The sequence below is a fragment of the Maniola hyperantus genome, chromosome 20 (genome assembly GCF_902806685.2).
Source record: "Maniola hyperantus chromosome 20, iAphHyp1.2, whole genome shotgun sequence".
Classification (NCBI taxonomy): domain Eukaryota; kingdom Metazoa; phylum Arthropoda; class Insecta; order Lepidoptera; family Nymphalidae; genus Maniola; species Maniola hyperantus.
This window is the reverse complement of record NC_048555.1, coordinates 12927697-12948329: the sequence shown is the minus strand read 5'-3', so window position 1 is coordinate 12948329 and position 20633 is coordinate 12927697. Positions and strand designations below refer to the sequence as shown.

The 20633-nt window shown below is 42.0% G+C and overlaps 3 protein-coding genes across 3 annotated transcripts in view; 2 read left to right on the top strand and 1 right to left on the bottom strand.

The window, feature by feature from the left end:
- The window catches only part of LOC117991744 (small ribosomal subunit protein uS4), a 100205-nt gene that overhangs the window by 25860 nt on the left and 53712 nt on the right, over positions 1-20633 (top strand). The window lies entirely within an intron of this gene.
- Positions 8189-9487, bottom strand: LOC117991687 (protein spitz-like). Its single transcript, XM_034979286.2, has one exon. The coding sequence runs from the start codon at positions 9147-9149 to the stop codon at positions 8502-8504; it is 648 nt and encodes a 215-aa protein (XP_034835177.1). The 5' UTR covers positions 9150-9487; the 3' UTR covers positions 8189-8501.
- Positions 11765-20508, top strand: mrn (general transcription factor IIH subunit 4 marionette). Its single transcript, XM_034979284.2, has 11 exons — positions 11765-12019; positions 12100-12204; positions 12979-13110; positions 13526-13711; positions 14220-14292; positions 14375-14482; positions 14789-14872; positions 15588-15778; positions 17296-17410; positions 18072-18212; positions 19091-20508. The coding sequence occupies exons 1-11, from the start codon at positions 11859-11861 to the stop codon at positions 19232-19234; spliced, it is 1440 nt and encodes a 479-aa protein (XP_034835175.1). The 5' UTR covers positions 11765-11858; the 3' UTR covers positions 19235-20508.

Here is a 20633-nt window from a genome sequence, read left to right as displayed (position 1 = left end):
GGTATCCCATGTATTGTTAGATTAAGAACTTTAGCTCATTAATTTTTGCCAAAATTCGACTATTGATCTGGTAAACACCTACGTAGGTAGGTACTATAAAAATCAATCAATACTTATAATAAAACTGTAACAGGTCAAATTCTGTACATTGAAGATATTTTGAAAATTTTTTTTCGAGGGCACTCTATAATCGATACTGAACCCAAAACTGTAATTTTTTTCATTTTTGTCTGTCTGTCTGTCTGTCTGTCTGTCTGTCTGTATCACGGCCGCGCATCACGCTGAAACTACTGAATGGATTCCAATGAAACTTGGTACGATTTGAGGCCATACTATGAGGAAGAATATAGGATACTTTTTATCCCGAAATTCAGCATGGTTCCCGTAGGAGAGGGGACGAAAGTCAAAATGTATACTGAGTTGTAATTCATTAACGCGTAGTCCGATTTCATTCATTCTTTTTTTGTTAGAAAGGGGATATTTTAAAGATTGTTCCGTAAATATTTCAAGGTCATCGGTTTTTAACCGACTGTCAAAAAGGAGGTGGTTCTTTTTTCTACATCGATTTTTTCGAGGTTTCTGGACCGATTTGCAATTTTTTTTTTAAATCAACAAAAAAAGTTTACGTCGTGGTCACATAAAAAATTCTGGATTCAGCTTCTTAATCCTGATGCTGCAGGGTTACTGCCCGCCTGGGTTATCAAGATTCAGGAAGTGTTCATAGTGAATTCATATTGTAGGTACCAAGCAACGACTTTATTCTCAGACTTCAAGTCTCAACTCCTCAATCCTGATGATGTAGGGTACAGCACTCCTAAACTATAATGTTTCAGGAACTGCGGATGATGCAAAATTATTTTAGGTACCAAGCATAGGCTACATCATTGAACTTCGGATCCTAACTCCTCAATCCTGATGCTGCAAAGTACTGAAGTCCTAAATCGTGGGGATTTTAGAATTTCTGATAGTGAATTTATATTTAAAAAAAAATTAAAAAATTTGAATCGACTGTTAGGCGAAACGAAGTTCGCAGGGTCAGCTAGTACTTATCTATATTTATTAGGTAGGTATTGCAACTTGATTTTTTTTATATTAAGACAGCAGGCGGGTCACCTGATGTTAAGTGATTACCGCCGCCCATGAACATTTGCGGTACCAGAGGAACCACCAATGCGTTGCCGTCAACGCATTGGTGGTTCCTCTTCCTTTCCTTTCAGGAAATTGTTGGTCCCGTCTTGAATAACCCATGCTGTAATCTATTGGGAACACCGCCGATTTTTTATACATGCTTTAGGTACAAAAGTTCGTCCGAGTTCTAAGTTTTCAAACTATGTTTTGTACCTACTGTAGTCTGTACACTCTGTACTGTGTACTTTTTTAAATACTTAGAACGTTAGATATAGATTAACTTTAAGTATAAAATGTAAGCCCTACATTGGATTTCAAACAGATTAATTATTGCGGTAGATTTGTACGCTTTCATTTGCGTGTGACTCGCGTAGATTGCTGTCACGTGACACTTATATCAGGCCGTGATTTCCCCCTGGTTTTAGTAAGAAATAAATAAAATCTACCTACTTAGTTGTTTGTTTGTCTGAAAAATGTCTTTATTAAAAACTAGATGATGCCCACGACTTCGTCCGCTTTGGATTTTGCATTTTAAAAATCTCGTGGGAACTCTTTGATTTTCCGCGATAAAAAGCCTATGTCTTTCCCAGGGCTAACTAAGCCAGCTCTGTACCAAATTTCGTCAAAATCGGTTAAACTGTTGGGCCGTGAAAAGCTAGCAGAAAGACAGACAGACAAACAGGCAGCCACACTTTCGCATTTATAATGTTAGTATGGAAGTATGGATGAACAATAAAAATACTTAAATACATAGTTTATGCCCTTGGCCAGCGTGGCAGTCGGCAGACTATGTTCTAAAACCCTTTTCATTATGACAGGAGACCCGAGCTCAGTAATGGGCCAGCAAAGGTTTGTTGATAATGATAAAGCAATTGAATTTAGAAAACAAACAAAATTAGTAAGAGTTAACTACGTATACTTTCTTAATTGTGTAGAGACAAGTTCCTGCTTTGATTTACCTACCATAAGAACACTCGTCACCTTTTAAACAAAAAAACAAAATCAAAGTTCATTCGTTTAGGCGCTACGATGCCACAGACAGATAAACAGCTTATAACACCCCTCTGTTTGCGTCGGGGGTTAAAAAGAGATGGATTACCTGACTTTTGACCATTCATAAAAATATTCTTCTTCATACTTTGCTTAGTGTGGGACGCCCTCCAGCACGATGGACCGACGATATAAAGAGGCTGGCGGGAAGTGGCTGGATGAGGAAGGCTGAGGACTGGGTGTGGTGGCGCTCTTTAGGGAAGGCCTATGTCCAACAGTGGACGTCCACAGGCTGATGATGATGATGATGATGATGCTTTGCTTTGGCTTTCAGTATAATTTCCGCAAATTGCTAATGCGCGTGACCGCCATTTTAGTGGCGTCAGCTTTAGACTGAAGTTTCGAGCTGATGGTATATTTTTATTTCGGCTGACGTCATTTCGATGTTAATGGACATGGTTCCAGCGCAATAGCAATTTGCGGGACTTATAGTATTAAAATATTAAAGTGTGTGATAATTTGATAAACGTTATCTTTAAACTAATAGAAATAACCAGCGATATTGCACAATACACCGAAAGCTGTAGGCGGCGCGGCGCGGCGCTGCGCCGGCGCAACTCGAGCCGGCCGCAAGGCAGTGACGTCGGCGGTTTACCCAACCACTCATTCAAATATTTGCACAACTTTGATTTTATTGATAGATGATAGAAACATGCTACCTATGTACTCACATGTTATAGTCCCCGACAGCTTGAAATGGCAACCGGGGTATGAGGCGGGGGAACGCCCCGCACACCCGCGCTCGCCTGCACCGAGTTAACGCGGAGGCTGTGCAGGTGTGCGGGGCCGGGGCGTTCCCTCCCCGATTGCCATCTCGACCTGTCGCGTAGGTTCTATATGTACCCAAGACGCGATGTTCCCACTAGATTACAACATGGGGTTATTCAAGGGGCGGACCGACAAATTCCTAAAAGGCCGGCAACGCATCGGCGGTTCCTCTAGTGCTGCAAATGTTCATGGGCGGCGGTAATCACTTAACATCAGGTGACCCACCTGCTCGTTTGCTCGCACTATTAAAAAAAAAAAAAAATAATAATAAATAAAATAATAAATAAAAAAAAATAAAAAAAATAAAATTGATTTATTTCAGGTTAACATACCCATAATAACAACTTTGAAATTAATAAAAGTAAAATAACAATACATAAAATAATTAATAAATAAAAATAAAATTAAATATCTAGTACCTTCTCTCCGGCATTGGTACTGGAACATGTCTTTCACAGCAATGCCGAAGATAAGGACAGTCGAGTCGGGCTGCAATCATCTGCAGAATGGTGTTGGGGCTGTCCCGCACTCTGCGCACCAACGACGCGCACCGCTTGCGAACATTAGTATAGAAGCAGTCGATGCGCGCGTCCGCAAACATGCAACAAAAAAGACGCGACGAAAGCGGTGATAGCATAGTGGTTAATACTTCAGCCTCGTATTCAGGTACCTGGGACAGGTTCGATCCCAGTCATGCATCTGTTTTTCTTCACCATCAAAAAACAGACAGACAATAAACTGATCCTATATTATGGTTTCCTTTTTGCTTTAGAGGTACGGAACCCTAAAAGCGCACATACCACTTAAAAGTTAGACATGCGTTCACCCGGAATCGAATCCCGAATCCCCCGAATAGGAAGCCGAAATCTGAACCACTAGGCTATACCTACCTGGTTTTTATATCTATTAATGTAACTAACAACTGTAACAGTTTTTAACTAAAGCAGTTGTATTACCGACTACCGTCCTTTACTTTTAAGGCAATCAATAAAATTAAGATAAGATAAAAAAGAAAGATTTTTTCATTCTAATTACCTAATCGTAATAATTAACTCTTGAGATGAATGTTAGGTAAAATATCGTAACACAATTATTATCTACTTCAATACCTATTTCTAATTAGCAAAAAGAATCTTTCGGTCTTTATTCCAAAAGCAGGTCAAGATTAAAATGATTATCGAAGAATCTGTATTGGTACCTACGTTAGTTTTGGTATGATGGCCTATAGTCGTTAGAAAGCGTACATTGTTACCTATAAGGTACCTGTTCAAATCCTGGATAGAGGAAACTTTTGAAATCTTAAAACCCATTGCCGACCCGCTATTTAGCACAGGTCTCCTCTCAGACTGAGAAGAGTTTCAAGGCCATAGTCCTCTGCACTGACCAAGTGTGGATTGGCAGTCTTCACACATCTGACCCTTGAAAACATTATGAAGACCCTCAGGCTCGCAGGTGTAAAATGTAACTGTTAAAAAATTAAACGCACAACTCCAAAAAGTTAGATGAGCACGTGGGATCGAACGCCGGACCTCCCGAATTGGACGCCGCCGATGTTTTAACTGCTGGGCTATCAGGATCACCGCTTTGAAATAAAAAGTTGTTTGTCCTTCAATCACGCCACAACGGAGCAACGGATCGACGTAATTTTTTTGCATGGATATTATAGTTAACGACATGGAGAGTGACAGGCTACTTTTATCCCGGATAATCTCCTAGGTTCCAATGGGATTTTTTTAAATCCTAAATCCAAGCGAAATCACGGGCATCAGCTAGTAAAATGTAACTACATATATGGACTTGGAGTGATTGATACATCTAAAGGTAAAGGTGATTGACTGACTGATCTATCAACGCACAGCTTAAACTACTGGACGGATCGGGCTGAAATTCAGCATGCAGATAGCTATTATGACGTAGACATCCGCTAAGAGAGGATTTTTAAAAATTCAACCCTTAAGTGGGTAAAATAGGGGTTGGAAATTTGTGAAGGCCACGCGTACGAAGTCCCGGAAATACGCTAGTTTTAAAATATAAGATCTTATAAGTTCCTAAGAGTCACTTTATTTCGATATCTTTGATCAGAAGTGGGATAAAAGAAACTTCACTTCACTTTCAGTACTTGTAAGTACAGTAAAGTTGTTACATTAAAATCTCAATCGAGCAGTGCTTTATTTCGGCAAGTTTCACCAGAAGAGATCAAATATTTGTCGAGAAGCTTCGATATACTGTACAATTCAACGCATCTTTGTCCATTCACGGCAGATATAGCATTATGGCGCTAAGGTGTAGGTGGAGACTGGATGGAGGTGCTCGGCCGGACCGAATCAAATACATTTTTTAAGGATTTAGTTTCGTATAATTTTCTTTTAACAAATAATGATCAATAGAAAACTGTATAATTAACAATGTAGGGGTAAGTCCCATTTGTTCTACAGAACTTGAAGTCACCGGACAAAATGGGACAATTTTATCCTAATTTATTCCATAGAACAATTGAGATTTTTCTGTCAATTTTTCTATAGAACAAAGTAAACAAACTTTTTTTTTTGCTGAACGGGACTCTAAAAATGATCCTGATGACTATCCGCCACGAAAAAAAAGTTTTTTATGACGTCAATGACAAGCAAGTTCGAGGTGAAATGCTAGTATGTAGACTGTAGTTATGGAACAAATTAGGATAAAATTGTCTCATTTTGACCGATGACGTCATATTGTATGGAACAAATGGGATTTACCCCAATGTAGCGTCTTAACACGTATTTCAAAATTATTAGCGATGTAGGTAATATTTTACATAATATACTTTGGAATGTTCATATAGACGATCTCATTTGAACCGACATACACGAGGACTTTGACATACATCAGAAACACAACATACTTGGGAACTGACACGTCGGACGATACAGTCAGTTAGTTAAAATTGCCATATGGTCTGGAATAAAAACAGACCCAACTTGTCAGTTTCCAAATATCACTGAAATAGACAAGTACAAGTACGCTGGAAGAGGTGTGCCACACAAAATTTTATTTTACAGTTATTTGTTGACACTATTTTAACCGATGCCTCGTCAGTCATCTCTAACATTTAGTTCCGTGTACGCTCACATGATATCATTGCTGTTACCAGCGCCTAAATGACGAATTTGTTGCTTCGAAAAAAAAAACTCGAAAAAAAAACTTGCCGAATTGAGAACCACCTCCTTTTTGGAAGTCGGTTAAAAACAGGTCGGCAATCGCAGGTCCAGCATACTTGTATCAGTAAGAGGTCAGTACCAAAAATGCATTCGAGGACACAGTACAGAAACGAATTTGCGATTTTTTTGTGTCGCCCTGCAGTGCGAGCCCGGGAACATAACGACAGGTAACAGAGCAGACAGCTGACATGAGCGAGACACAGGCTGAGATGTATAGAGCGAACTTTGACTTTGCTCAGACTCAAGACATGAGTTACATTGTTGAAATAAATCTGTCTCGTTTTAACTGAAACTTAAGTCTGAGCAAAGTCAGGCTGACATATAAGCTAACTTCGACTTTGCTCAGACTTAAATCCAAATTGCTGACAGAAATCCTTGGGTTTGCCTGGTAGAGATCGCTAATAATAAGCACGCCTATCGCCTATCCTACTTGTCTGTTTTTTCTTGTGTTGGTACAAATAAAGTACATAGTAATAATAAACCTGTCTCGTTTTAACTGAAACTTAAGTCTGAGCAAAGTCAGTATGCCCTATATATTTCTGAGTAGCGTCAGAAACGGAAACAGAAGCGGCGCTCGCATTGCAGGGTTACAGTTTAACACCATCCAATGTTTTACGATTTTTACAATAGGCGAGATTCACAATGAGACTACAATAGGGAATACGATAGCGATGCCGTGCTTAGCAAGGTTTAGAGCAACCGTTAATGGTTATTAGCATGGATACATACACCCATGGATACAGCACTCCTAATACCTATTGGGACCAAAAACCTACTTATCTCTTTCCCACTTCGACCGCTCGCTGAGCGAAAGCAAGAGGTCAGACACCAGTAAGAGTGCCAGAATGGTACTAAATTCGTATTTTTTGGATCATGTTCATACCTTCGTATTCGTATTTTCGTATCCTTGTCAGACTTAATTAGGATTGATTTTCACTTTTTTACACTTTAAAATTTCGCCAAGGCAAATCCTAAGTATCCACAGTTCAAAATTCAGCAATTAACTGTTTTTTGACATTTTGTTTCTACATAAGGCGCAGCAGCGTCATATCTTTTTAAAGTTTTTCTATCTTTTAAGGGTCTTGTGCATAGGATCTGCCACATATTCATCTGGCAACGCTGAAGTCAGACCTCTTGCTCTAATTTGTTAGTCAAAGTGAGATAGGGTTAAATAGGTATGTGCTCCAAGGGGGTATTAGGACCGTCGGATCCACCTTTATCATACATTCATGGTATTAGGCGAGTTGGATGCGGCTGATGGGTGATCATCGAGTTTAACTAAACAAAGCAGTCAATAAATAAACGTTCATAAATATCTAATAAATACCTACACGGGCTATATTTACAAGAAGCCTTCCATGAGGGCACGTCTCAGCCTTTAAATGAATATAATACAGCGCTATCCCACCGGGATATCAGGTATAAATTAAAAAATAAAGTAAAGCTGCCGGCTTAACACTCGTATTACAAATAATACTGATCCGCTGATGGAATGTGCTGCGGCTAGGAACTGCGCCACGGGGCTCTGCAGCCAATTCATCACATTATACAACTATAGTACACCACCACGCCGGGCGGAGGCCGCGCCCGGCACACTATACAATGTACACCGCCGGCACCGTGCAGCGGCGCCGGCCCAGCGGCCCCACGGACCTTTAAACATTTGCTACAGTACAAACAATAACATGCAGTGGAACCAGAGGCACCGCCGCCGCCGCGCCCCTCCCGCGCCGCCCTACCCCTCCGTCAGCAGTTCCATGATGCACAATCCAATAAGAACTTTGCACCACTAACTGACAGCGAGACTGGCATCACAGCACAGGAGGGACGTGGCTGCTGCCCTGCGTATGGTGCCAACAATACTGCCCGCCTATATCTAACAAGCAGTGTACTGCAACAATAGCTCGAGTTATCTGCATCATTTGTGGGAATTTAGAAAAAATGTTTCTAAAATAAATTTACTACGTAGGACCAAATAAAAACCTTGGTTCTACGTAGCATTCTTTTTTAGAAACATCAGTTATTGAAAATTCTCACATTTTGAAGGAAGTAACTCAATAACTACTTGATGCACTTAACTGCTTTTTAGATATAGGGCGGCAGAATATACAACTTAACAGCTCTGCCTTGAAGCGAGTAGCATAAGTATAGGGTCCTCCCTAACCTCACGAGTCCAATACACTGAATACCAACAAAATAATACAGATTACATTTCACAAACACCGAGGAGAGGACTGGAATTTGACAAACGCAACACTCCCGAACGGCTCGGATTCATATGTACAAAGAATTCCTTCCAATAAATTATGAGCTCCGTAAATTAATTATCACATAGATTGAACCACCCGTCTCCACAGGCTAACTGTAGGCGCACAGCGCGTCGGAGGCGCACAGGCGCGCCGCGCCGCGCGGCGCCACCGCCACCAGCTGCACGGGGCCCGGCAGCGGTGGAGGCGCCTTGCCGCGCCGCAGCCGCAGCCACGCGCCCACGCACACCAGGATGGCCAGGAACACGGCCACCGTGGCGCCGCCCGCGATGGACGCCGTCTCCATCAGCAGCTGGCGGCTCGTCAGCACGTACGAGTCGTCCAGGTCCTTGAACTCGCAGCGCGGGCCCACGAAGCCGCTGCGGCACTCGCAGTTGTAGATGGGGCTGTCGGAGATCACCACGGTGAAGCACGCGCCGCCGTTGAGGCAGTAGTACTCCGAGTAGTCGGGCTCGCACTTGAACGTGGGGAAGGTGACGTTGAGGCGCGGCTGCGGCGGCCGCGGGCGCGCCGGCCGCGCGGGCCGCTTGCTGATGCTGCTGCTGCAGGCGCCCGCCGGCGGCCATGCGCCGCACAGCACGGCCAGCCACCACCACGCTACCACGCAGCGCATCGTCCGCTCCGTCCGACCGGGAGGCGCGAGCGACACCACTTTGACATTGGACGGTGACTTAGACGAAATCCGAGAGGCGATGACATGACCGCTTTCGAATTTCGAACTCGAACCCTTCGCTCGCATCCGCGTCGACGGGCCGCCCAGACATGTTTCCTGTGTCAACTTTTTTTACGTCGACGATCACTCGCTCATGACGGAGGCGCGGTTTCTACGAGCGCCAGAGATATCGCATCGATCCCTCGGCGAGCATGTCGCAAGTTTAAACACTGAACTGCTTCGTACACTTTGTTCGTGGCTTATGATCACAAACACACAATGTCCCGTTCGAGATGATACACACAAAATGGTGCTAAGCGAAACAAAATAGCACTGTGCTCGGCGAGTTGTCTATGCGCGACTGACGGAAGGCGTCTACTGCATCCGCCATCTGCCGACGAGAATGAATGCCGTGAACTCGCCGCGGCCCGCACTGCGTCGCTCTGTGTGCGCGCCGTGTTTGTATTTGGAAATATACTAGTGTGCGTTAAAAGCTAACATGTGTGCGTACACTTTTTTCTTTTGTAGGGGTCGGGACAAAAGAGATTAAAAAAATCCCATTGGTGTAGGCTTTTATACGGGCACTATGTATTTCATATAAAAAAAACTGGCCAAGTGCGAGTCAGACTCGCACACTGAGGGTTCCGTACTACAGCTAAATTTTTGGACATTTTGCACGATAAATAGAAAACTATTATGTATGAAAATAAATAAAAATCTGTTTTAGAATGTTCAGGTAAAGTTCTTTCATATAATATGATAGCCCACTTGATATTATGTTGATCTTACTTTGAAAGTTGAAAATACTAAATATTTTTTGACGAAGATATTTCAATTTTTTTGTTGTGATGTAACCACAAATTCACCGTTTTCGGATTTTTCCCCTTACCTACGTGTGCTATAAGAGTTAAGACCCTACCTACCTACCAAATTTCATGATTCTAGGTCAACGGGAAGTACCCTATAGGTTTCTTGACAAACTTTTAATGACACTTTAAATTTTTAATTCATCAGCAACTGCCAACATCTTTATAGCGAAAAGCTTGAAGAGAGTTTAAAAAAATATAGAAGTAGGTAGTTAGTTACCAGTAGTTACCTACCTACCTAATTATAGATGAGTGCTTGGTGCTACCTACCAATTAGATGCCCTATCAATTTGCCGTTATTAAGCAGCTTTCGCTGATGCATCTTAAGCCCGGCACTGACGATACATCCAAAAGGACGTGGTTAAAATGAATACGTCCAAAAGGACGGCGTCCAATTATTTGGCACACTCACGATGGATCCATGATCACGTCCTCGTGCTTCGAGTTTTCCAAATGTTTGTCTAATCTATTAGATCTACGTTAGGTACATAACTGAGAAATGAAATAATTCGTATATTTTCATCAGTCATATTTTTTTATTTAAATGGTTTCTCAAAACTTTAACTATCTATAACCCGCCCTTTACCTGACATCAATATTCGATGTACTCTGTGCCTGACATTGGCTAATCTGTGTAAAGCCAGAAAAAACAAAAAAAAAAAAAAACCCCCGTCCTTTAGTTTGGCTCGTCTTGGCGTCTGATATCACGTTCTTTCTGTTCCGTGGATATGTGAACCTGTGATCACCACGAACTACCCAGTACCCGCAGACTTTTTATCAATTACCTACCCATCCATCACAGCTGTGTTTATTATTTTGTTTGCTTATGAACGGGACTTTATTTTTCAACCCAAAGCTATGGTTATTCATCAGTGGTAAAAATACAAATTTAAGTATTCTAGAATCCGGAGCCAAAAACCAGTTAAAATCTATGGATGTTGTCTACGGTCAAGGTTGTCAATGTCAATGAGATTGACAAGTAGTGATGGGATGGGATTAGGTCGGGATCTGTACCAAAATACCAGAGCGTCAAAGTACAAGGTGGTACAACTACAAAATATACTTGGGCCAAATAGTTACTAAGGCTTAAAATACTTGCTTGAAGTATTTTGATCTCTTGATACTGGAGTCGAGTCAACCCAATTTGGGTGGGGTCGTGTGGGTTCGTAAATTATACCAGCCCTCCGATTGTGTAAGAAAAATGTATTCATCGTTATCGTAATCGTCAAAAATTCTGCTCTTTGATTGGTTGATTTGCTGTTTACATTTTTTCACAGCCAATCAAAGGGCAGAATTTGTTGACGATTACGTTAACGATGAATACATTTTTCTTACACAATTGGGGGCTGGTCCACCCTTGGATGAAATACTTAGCTCCAAATTCGAGTCAATCATTTATGTGTGCATGTGTCAGTTTGTCACTGTGTGCATTATCTAGGGTTGGGACGACGAATTTAGGGATATCGATATTACAGCTAAATAACTTCTCTATTTTCAGATGATGGAACACACTCATTAAATTTATATGAACATAGGTATTTAGAAAAAACATTAAATCTATTCTAATATTATAAATGCGGAAGTGTGTTTGTTTGTCATACCTAAAACATAGAGGTAGCAGAGGTAGCCAGGCTACCTCTATGTTTTATACTATATCTATGGGTGCGGCTATATTTTTTACAAACCAGGGTAGGTAATTTATTCTTTGAATCTCATCAAATACCTAATCGACTAAATACGTCTGAAATCTGAATACGCCCATCCCATCCCTAGACAAGAGAGAATGACATTTTCTGTTGGTTATTGTCAACTTCATTCATTATTTGTTTTTTTAAAGTTTTTAATGCAATTTTGCAAATTACAAGCGCACTGATATTATATTTTGAAACATAAATTCAGCTATAATAAATGAAATTCATGATTTGACTCTATGTCCATCATGTCCGAGTCGTCTAAATCTTCGAAGTCTTCGAACTTAAATTCGTCGCCGACTCTTCAGTGCAAGGACCTCCACGAATATTTAAAAAGCCGCTCGGCTCAGTTTTTAGAAACTCTGTATAATTATCCAACAATATGCCTTGCAGTTTACCGGTAAGAATGTAAACCTGTATAATTAATGTAATCAATATATTTTTAAAGGTTAGATGAAATGGTATCTATCATTGTTGCAGGGAGCTTCCAGAGCTAGCGCGACACTTTGTAATAAGGCTTCTGTTTGTGGAGCAACCTGTGCCACAAGCTGTGGTGGCTTCGTGGGTGTCACAGACACATGCTAAGTATGAACTGAGATAGCTAAGTACAAAGTAAGAGTACATGAGTAACTTGAGCATTTGATTCTCGAACACTGTAAAAATCGCTAGACAAATGCTAGCAAAATCCATGAGAGGGATAACTGCTCTAGAATTGGCTAAATGTCCATATTTGCAACATCTAAATATATAAGAGGAGAAAGTGACTGACTGACTGACTGATCTATCAACGCACAGCTCAAGCTACTGGGCAGATCGGGCTAAAATTTGGCATGCAGATAGCTATTATATGGCTATTATGACATATGCAGTAGGAGTTGTAGGAAAATTATACAGTTTAAGGTTCTGTACCTCAAAAGAAAAAACTGAACTCTTATAGGATCACTTGACACTTCGTTGTCTGTCTGTCTGTTGTGTCTGTCAAGAAACTTACAGGGTACTTCCCGTTTAGCTAGAATCATGAAATTGGCAAGTAGGTAGGTCTTATAGTAGGCATAAGGGGAAACATCTGAAAACAATGAATTGGTCATTACATCACAAAAAATGATTAAAATATGTTCATGAACAAACAATTAGTATTTTCAACTTTGAAAGTAAGATAACTATATCAAGTGGGGTATCATATGAAAGGGCTTTACCTATACATTCTAAAACAGATTTTTGTTTATTTTTATGCATAATAGCCGAGTAGTAGGTCTAGGAACCCTCGGCGCGCGAGCCTGAATAGAATAGAATAGAATAGAAACACTTGGCCAGTTTTTTACCATTTCCTTGCCATAATCAGTCTTCATTTTGTTCCAGGGAACAGAGCAAGGCATGTGAAGCATTGTCGGAGCTGTTTGTGTGGCAGGAGGCACCCATACCCGGGGGACTGCCGGGCTGGATGCTCACACAGTCTTTCAAGAAGAATCTCAAGGTGGCTTTACTGGGAGGGTGAGTTATCTATACCCATGTAAAAAATCACGTCAGTCCTTTGTACCGTTGCGACGTGATTGAAGGACAAACAAACACACTTTCGCATTTTTTTTTATAAAAAGAATATTAGCCATATTAAATGACTAATATTCCCCTTTCCTCTCCAATTAAGCGTCAGGCTTGTGCTAAGAGTAGGTACCACAATAGTGCAACGGGTGGGATTTGAACCGTCAACCTTGCGGTTTTCAGTCCACTCCTATACCGGTTGAGCTATTGAGGCTCAAGGCTGAGGCATTTATAATAAGGGTACTGATAGTCACAACATTCTCTGTACATTTCAGATGGGTAGACTCACTTGACAATCTGAAGGCACTCAAAAAATTGTCTATTCCTACAATTTGACTGATTTTTGTTAATTTGTGTTCCATTTCAGAGGTCGCCCATGGAGCATGTCATCCTCCCTAGAGCCAGATGGCAAAGCGCGAGATGTCGCTTTCCTGGATGCATATGCACTGGAGAGGTGGGAGTGTGTGCTGCACTATATGGTGGGGTCGGCACAGACTGAGGGCATCAGTGCTGATGCTGTGAGGATTCTGCTGCATGCAGGGCTTATGACCAGGTATGTACAAAAGTTGTTGCTGGAGCATGTCATCCTCCCTAGAACCGGAATGCTCTAAGGTGAGAGTGTAGCGACTTCAGACTTCACACACCTTTAAAAACTTTATGTAGGACTTTCAAGCATGCACGCTTTCCTCGCGATGTTTTCCTTTCATGCAAGTCACATTTAATTTCTTAAAATGCACATAACTTTGAAAAAATAAACAAAATAAAAATATTTTATACTCAACTAGCTGATGCCCGCGACTTCGTCGGCGTGGATTTAGGTTTTTAAAAAATCCCGTGGGAATTCTTTGAATTCCCGGGATAAAAGGTAGCCTGTCACTCTTCAGGTCTTTAACACCCATACAAAAAATCACGTCAATCCGTTGCACCGTTGCGACGTGATTGAAGGACAAACCAACAAACCAATAAACAAACACACTTTCGCATTTATAATAAGGGTACTGATTGTCTGTGGCTATTTTGTCTATGATCAGTGTTGCCAATTCTTTTTTGTTTGTTTTCAGGGATGCCGAAGATGGCTCCGCAGTAATAACTAGGGCTGGTTTCCAGTTTCTACTGCTCAGTACTGCTAAACAGGTATTATAGCCTCTTCCTATTGTAATATTCTGATATTCTATTAGAAAACACTACATGTTAATTATTTCTAATTTGTATGTAGGTGTGGCTTTTCCTTCAACACTATCTTCATACTGCGGAGAAGAGGAGTTTGAGCGCAGCAGAATGTCTGGCGTTTCTGTACCAGCTCAGTTTCAGTACTTTAGGAAAGGTACGTTTATTTATATTACGAAATGTCACTGTTGAATGTAATTAATCAGTACCCTTATTATAAATGCGAATGTGTGTTTGTTTGTTGGTTTGTCCTTCAATCACGTGGCAACTGTACAACGGATTGACGTGATTTTTTGCATGGATATAGATAAAGACCTGGAAAGTGACATAGGCAACATTTTATCCCGGAAAAAGCCAAGGGTTCCCACGGGATTTAAAAAAAAACTTAATTCTCACGCGGATGAAGTCGCGGGCATCAGCTAGTAAAATATAATAATTAATTTAATTTATATTGTGTTTGCAGGACTACAGCACAGAAGGCATGAGTAACAACATGTTGGTGTTTCTGCAACACTTGAGGGAGTTTGGTCTGGTGTACCAGAGGAAGGTGAGGACGAGGAGTTATCTAATAGAGTCATCGCCGAAAACGTGGGAATTAAAAAAAAACTAATGTTTCTAAAACAGATTACTATGTAAGACCAAGGTTTTTAGTTTGGTGGTACATACTAAACTTTTTTAGAAACATCAGTTTTCCTAAAATCCCGTATTTTTAGCGACAACTCTTAAACTATTTTGATTTCATTAATTTATTTGTATTCATGTACCTATTTACATAAATTCATATTTTGCATATACATATTCGGATGTTGTGCAGTTAACGATTCTTGAGAAAGGACGGCAGTCCAGTTGGCTGGTTTTTTGTTAAATTCAACAGAGTAATAGAAATTCTTCAGGTAATATATTTAACGACCTCCCTGGCGCAGTGGTGAGCGCTGTGGTCTTAATAGTGGGAGGTCCCGGGTTCGATTCCTGGCAGGGGTTTGAAATTTTATAATTTCTAAATTTCTGGTCTGGTCTGGTGGGAGGCTTCGGCCGTGGCTAGTTACCACCCTACCGGCAAAGCCGTGCCGCCAAGCGATTTAGGGTTCCGGTACGATGCCGTGTAGAAACCAAAGGGGTATGGGTTTAATAAAAACTGCCATACCCCTTCCAGGTTAGCCCGCTATCATCTTAGATTGCATCATCACTTACCACCAGGTGAGATTGCAGTCAAGGGCTAACTTGTATCTGAATAAAAAAAAAAAAAAAAAAAAATGTTGCAGCGCAAAGCGGGTCGCTTTTACCCCACGCGACTCGCCCTCAACATTACCTGTGTAAAGGACGGCATCGCCCCGCTGGACACCACGACCACTAGTGGGTACATCATCGTGGAGACCAACTACCGAGTGTATGCATATACGCAGAGCAGTCTACAAGTGGCCTTATTGGGGCTTTTCACTGAACTCATATACAGGTACAGTCCTTGCAATTCACGAAGGCGAGTGAACTTTACTTGTGGTTACGTCGTATATACGGACATTGCGTAAGTGTGCGTGCATGTCGGGCCAATCAGTCGCGAGCAAGCGCTCGCAAACGCACACATTTAGTGTACCTTACATACCGATACGACGTAAACACAAGCATGAACCACTCTGCCTTCGTGAAATGCAAAAACTATAACAGCAAAGCGTGTCGCTTTTACCCCACACTCAACAAGGTTTTAGAAAAAAGTAAAAAATAGAGCATTTCTTCTATGGCAATTAACTACTCAAGGTGTTTTATTCACTTAGAACGCAAAAAGGCAAAATACCAAAATCAAAATGTTTTGCATTTTGATTTTGGTATTTTGCGTTTTGCATTTCACGAAGGCCACTGACTCATGATTGTGTTTAAGTCGTATCGGTATAAGTAGGGTACACTAAATGTGTGCGTTTGACAGTACTTGCTCGCGACTGATTGGTCCGACATGCACGCACACTTACGCAATGGCCGTGTATACGACGTAACCACAAGTAAAGTTCACTCGCCTTCGTGAATTGCAAGAACTGTAACTGCATAAGTAATCTTTAATTGTCACGGATTCGGATTGGATAAGTTTGCTGTGTACAGTGTGCCAGCTTTGTGTACAGGAAGGCTAAAGTTACTAGAATATGGAAGACTCCTGATATACAAGACAATAATAAAGCCGATATGGTCATATGGCATAGAGCTCTGGGGATCAGCATGTGACTCCAATATTCAAATCGTAGAAAGAGCTCAAAATTACATTTTGAAACAACTATCCAACGCGCCGTGGTTCTTGCAGATATCGGAACTCCTAAACTCTTAAATATCAACACAGTAAAAGAAGAAATTAAAAGCTATAGTTGCAACTACAAAACAAGACTTACTAACCATCCAAATCGCCTGGCAGTGCAGTCGACTAAGAGCCCTCGCCCACGGCGACTTTTTGTAGCGATGCTGTCGCGCGTTTACTAAACGCACGCCAGCATCACTACTAACGCGTGTTAGTCGCATTTGCAACGTGCTACTGCATCGCGACTGTATCGATGCAAACGCGCGACTTTGTCGGATGACATCGGGGGAAGAACGGAGGGAGGGTGGCGCGTGAATAGAGAACCGAGCATCAGTGCAACATTTTTTCTCGTTTGCATCGACACAGAAGCGCGACAATATCGCGTTTGCATCGCGACTGAATCTGAGACCGTGGGCGAGGGCACACAGCTAGCGACCGCTTCGCGACTGTATCGATGCGGACGCGCGACAGCATCGCTACTGTATCGCTACAAAAAGTCGCCGTGGGCGAGGGCTCTAAAGAGAAAGCATATACTGGATAATTAGCTGAGACTCATGGAGTTTTCCCGCTGGGGAAGTTGTCTCCAATCACGCCAACCTGTCCTCCAACCAATCTGCTCATAGTCCACCGACTGATCGCATGATAAGGCTCTAAAAAGTATATGGAAGACAACATAATTTAGTCCGGTTTGGCAGGTTCCCAAACGTGGTGGTGGGAGTGCTGACCCGCGAGTCGGTGCGCGCCGCGCTGCGCGGAGGCATCTCGGCGCAGCAGATCATACGGTACCTCGAGCAGCACTCGCATACGCAGGTACCTGACTAACGTCATGTAAAACTGCCATTAAAGAGGTCAGGTCACGGTCAAGCACGTACAGTACGCGACCGAAAATAATGTACATCGACCTTTAGAAGGTGATAGCAGATTTGTAGAGCGTCGTCTCTGTCGTTGAGACCGACAAAACGTCATATAGATATGAATGACAGAGACGACGCTCTACAAAGCCGAAATGTCATTCAGGGCCGATCTACAGTGCGACAAGGCTCTTTTGGCGCGTGGCGAAAATCGGAACTAACGTTGCCGTCAAGTGTCCCCTTTGTTCTTGTTTGATTAGTCTAACCCTTTGGTCTCCAACAGCGCCCCCCTGTCAATGTCATTCAAGTGCCAAAAGAGCCTTGTCGCACTGTACATTACTTGCCGCGTACTGTACGTTTTTATTTTTTACTAGCTGATGCCCGCGACCTTGTCCCCGTGGAATTAGGGTTTTTATAAATCCCGTAGGAACTCTTTGATTTTCCGGGATAAAAAGTAGCCTATGTCACTCTCCAGGTCTTTATCCATACCCATGCAAAAAATCACGTCAACTAATTGCACCGTTGCTACGTGATTGAAGGACAAACCAACAAACAAACGCACTTTTGCATTTATAATATGGGTAGGGATTTGTGTAGTAAGACCGTAATCGTGTGTTTAGATGCTGAAAGCGGACACGGGCGGCGTGAGGACGGCCTCGGTGCTGCCGCCCACGGTCGTGGACCAGGTCCAGCTGTGGGAGAGCGAGCGGAACCGGTTCACGTACACCGAGGGGGTTGTGTACAACCAGTTCCTGTCGCAGGTACTTGTGACTAAACTACTTGATTTGCTTCAAGTGTAGGTAAAAACACTATCATAAAAAAATATATATAACAGAACTCTAGGATCGTCTTGTTTCCTTCTATTGGGCGTTTATCTACAGGGTTATTATGTTGGCTAAATAGGAACGCGGGATACGATTCTACGAAAGTCTTTTCTCTTACCTTACCTTTGCACAAGTTTAAAAAATCTATTAAAAATATGCTCCTGAAAAAAGCATATTACACAATTGAAGATTATCTAAATGATAAAAGAGCGTGGATTTGACCTGCAGCTCGTTCCAGCAACGCACAAGACTGCAAATACTATTTTATACATGGCATAATCTTGTACCTATATCAAATATTTGAAAGGAGCAACCGCCGAGTTTCTTGCTGGTTCTTCTCGGCAGGAATGGCATTCCGAGCCAGTGGTAGATGCATCCGACTATTCGTAAGCACTTGTAAAAGTTTATACGAATAAAAAAGATTTTCATTTCATTTCATTTCTTACCATATTGATTTTCTTACGTCTCCTTGGTAACGCGCAGACTCCATCAACGTCGCTAGATAACGTTTGCGTTCTGATTTATACCGAATCAACTCTGACATATAAATATGTATAATTCAACTTGCTTATGTTCTCGACTTCGTCTGCGTGGACTACACAAGTTTCAAACCCCTATTTTACCCCATTAGGGGTTGAATTTCCAAAAATCCTTTCTTAGCGGATGCCTACATCATAATAGCTATCTGCATGCCAAACTTCGGCCCGATCCGTCCAGTAGTTTGAGCTGTGCGTTGATAGATCAGTCTGTCAGTCAGTCAGTCAGCTTTTCCTTTTATATATTTGGATAAAAATTAATAGTTGTATTATTTGCAGGCAGAGTTCGCAGTGCTGCGCGACTACGCGAAGGGCGCGGGCGTGCTGACGTGGCACAGCGAGCGAGCACGAACCATGGTGGTGACGCGCGCCTCGCACGACGACGTCAAGCGGTTCTGGAAGCGGTACTCCAAGGCCTCCTAACCTGACATACCTCTATCCAGTAGGCTTTATCTAGTAGTGACTCTAAAGTCTCTACCTCAGTGTGCTCAGGAACTTTTCGACCTTGTCCCCCCCTTCACCATTTTACCAGCGTACCGCAAGACGTCAGGCGAGTTTCCATCCTTATGTCGTCATCATCCCATCTACACGCACGAAACGTTTTGCGTCATCATTCCTCATACGCATGGCTAAGGTTTGGAATACTCTTCCACGATCTGTTTCCTACCAATTACAACCCGGGTATCTTTAAAACAAGAGTGAATAGGCATCTTCTAGGTAAACGCGTCCCATCTTAGGCCGCATCATCACTTTCCATCAGGTGTGATTGTGGTCAAGCGTTTGCCTATAACGAATTAAAAAAAACCTGATCAGATCCTCTTCTAAGCAAGCGCGCTCCAACCTAGACCCCATCATTGCTTTTTATCAAGCATGATTGTCGTCAAGCACCTATCATGTGCAATAAAAAATAAGAAATGAGGAGATCGGTAACAGTAACAAACAACTCAGCGGGCTGTGAAGCTAAAATGGCAATGGGGAGGACACCATGTTCGAAAAGCCGATAGTTGTTGGGGTCCCAAGGTGCTAGAATGGGGACCTTGCACCGGAAAGTGCAACATTGGAAGACCCCACTAGGTGGACAGATGAAACGAATCGAGATTTCTGGAAGCGATACTCCAAGTCCTAACTGACCTACTTCTACACACTAGATTTAGATTTTTACCTAGTGACCCTAAAGTCTAAAACTCCTCAGTGCTTGAAGACCAAAGTCTTTGAACAGTGCGTGTTGCCAGTGATGACATATGGTTCCGAGACATGGTCGCTAACCATGGGCCTCATAAGAAAGTCACTCATGCGGGCGATGGAGAGAGCTATGCTTGGAGTTTCTCTACGTGATCAAATCAGAAATGAGGAGATCCGTAGACTAGTCGAAATTAAATTTTGCAGAACGCCAAAAAACTAAGTATTAATATAATCAATATCTACGGTTCCGTACCCGAAGAGTGCCAACGAGACCCTATTACTAAACCTCCGCTATCCGTCCGTCTGTCTGTCAGCGGGTTGTATCTTATAAACATAGTAGGCAGAGTTGCAATTATCTGACTGTATTTATTGCCGCCATAATAGTAAAAAAACCCAAGATAACGAAATCGGTCGTGATTATGCCGAAATGTATGTAAAGAATATTGTTATAACTTTGTTAAGATTGAGTAAATAAGCAAGACTGTAAAATAATGTAAATATATTTTGTTTATTAATTTGGAGTTTCATTGTTCATAACTAAATTGTCCGCGACCTACATCCCCTCGTGGACTTATTTTAATATGGTACAGGTCTTGCAATTCACGAAGGCGAGTGGACTTTACTTGTGGTTACGTCGTAT

Bases quoted from the DNA above. Each gene is read 5' to 3' on its own strand.
- LOC117991687 (XM_034979286.2), bottom strand. From the start codon at position 9,149: ATGCGAGCGAAGGGTTCGAGTTCGAAATTCGAAAGCGGTCATGTCATC.
- mrn (XM_034979284.2), top strand. From the start codon at position 11,859: ATGTCCATCATGTCCGAGTCGTCTAAATCTTCGAAGTCTTCGAACTTA. The intron at 15,779-17,295 runs GTACAGTCCTTG...CCGGTTTGGCAG, and splicing joins TTCACTGAACTCATATACAG to GTTCCCAAACGTGGTGGTGG. The intron at 18,213-19,090 runs GTACTTGTGACT...TATTATTTGCAG, and splicing joins ACAACCAGTTCCTGTCGCAG to GCAGAGTTCGCAGTGCTGCG.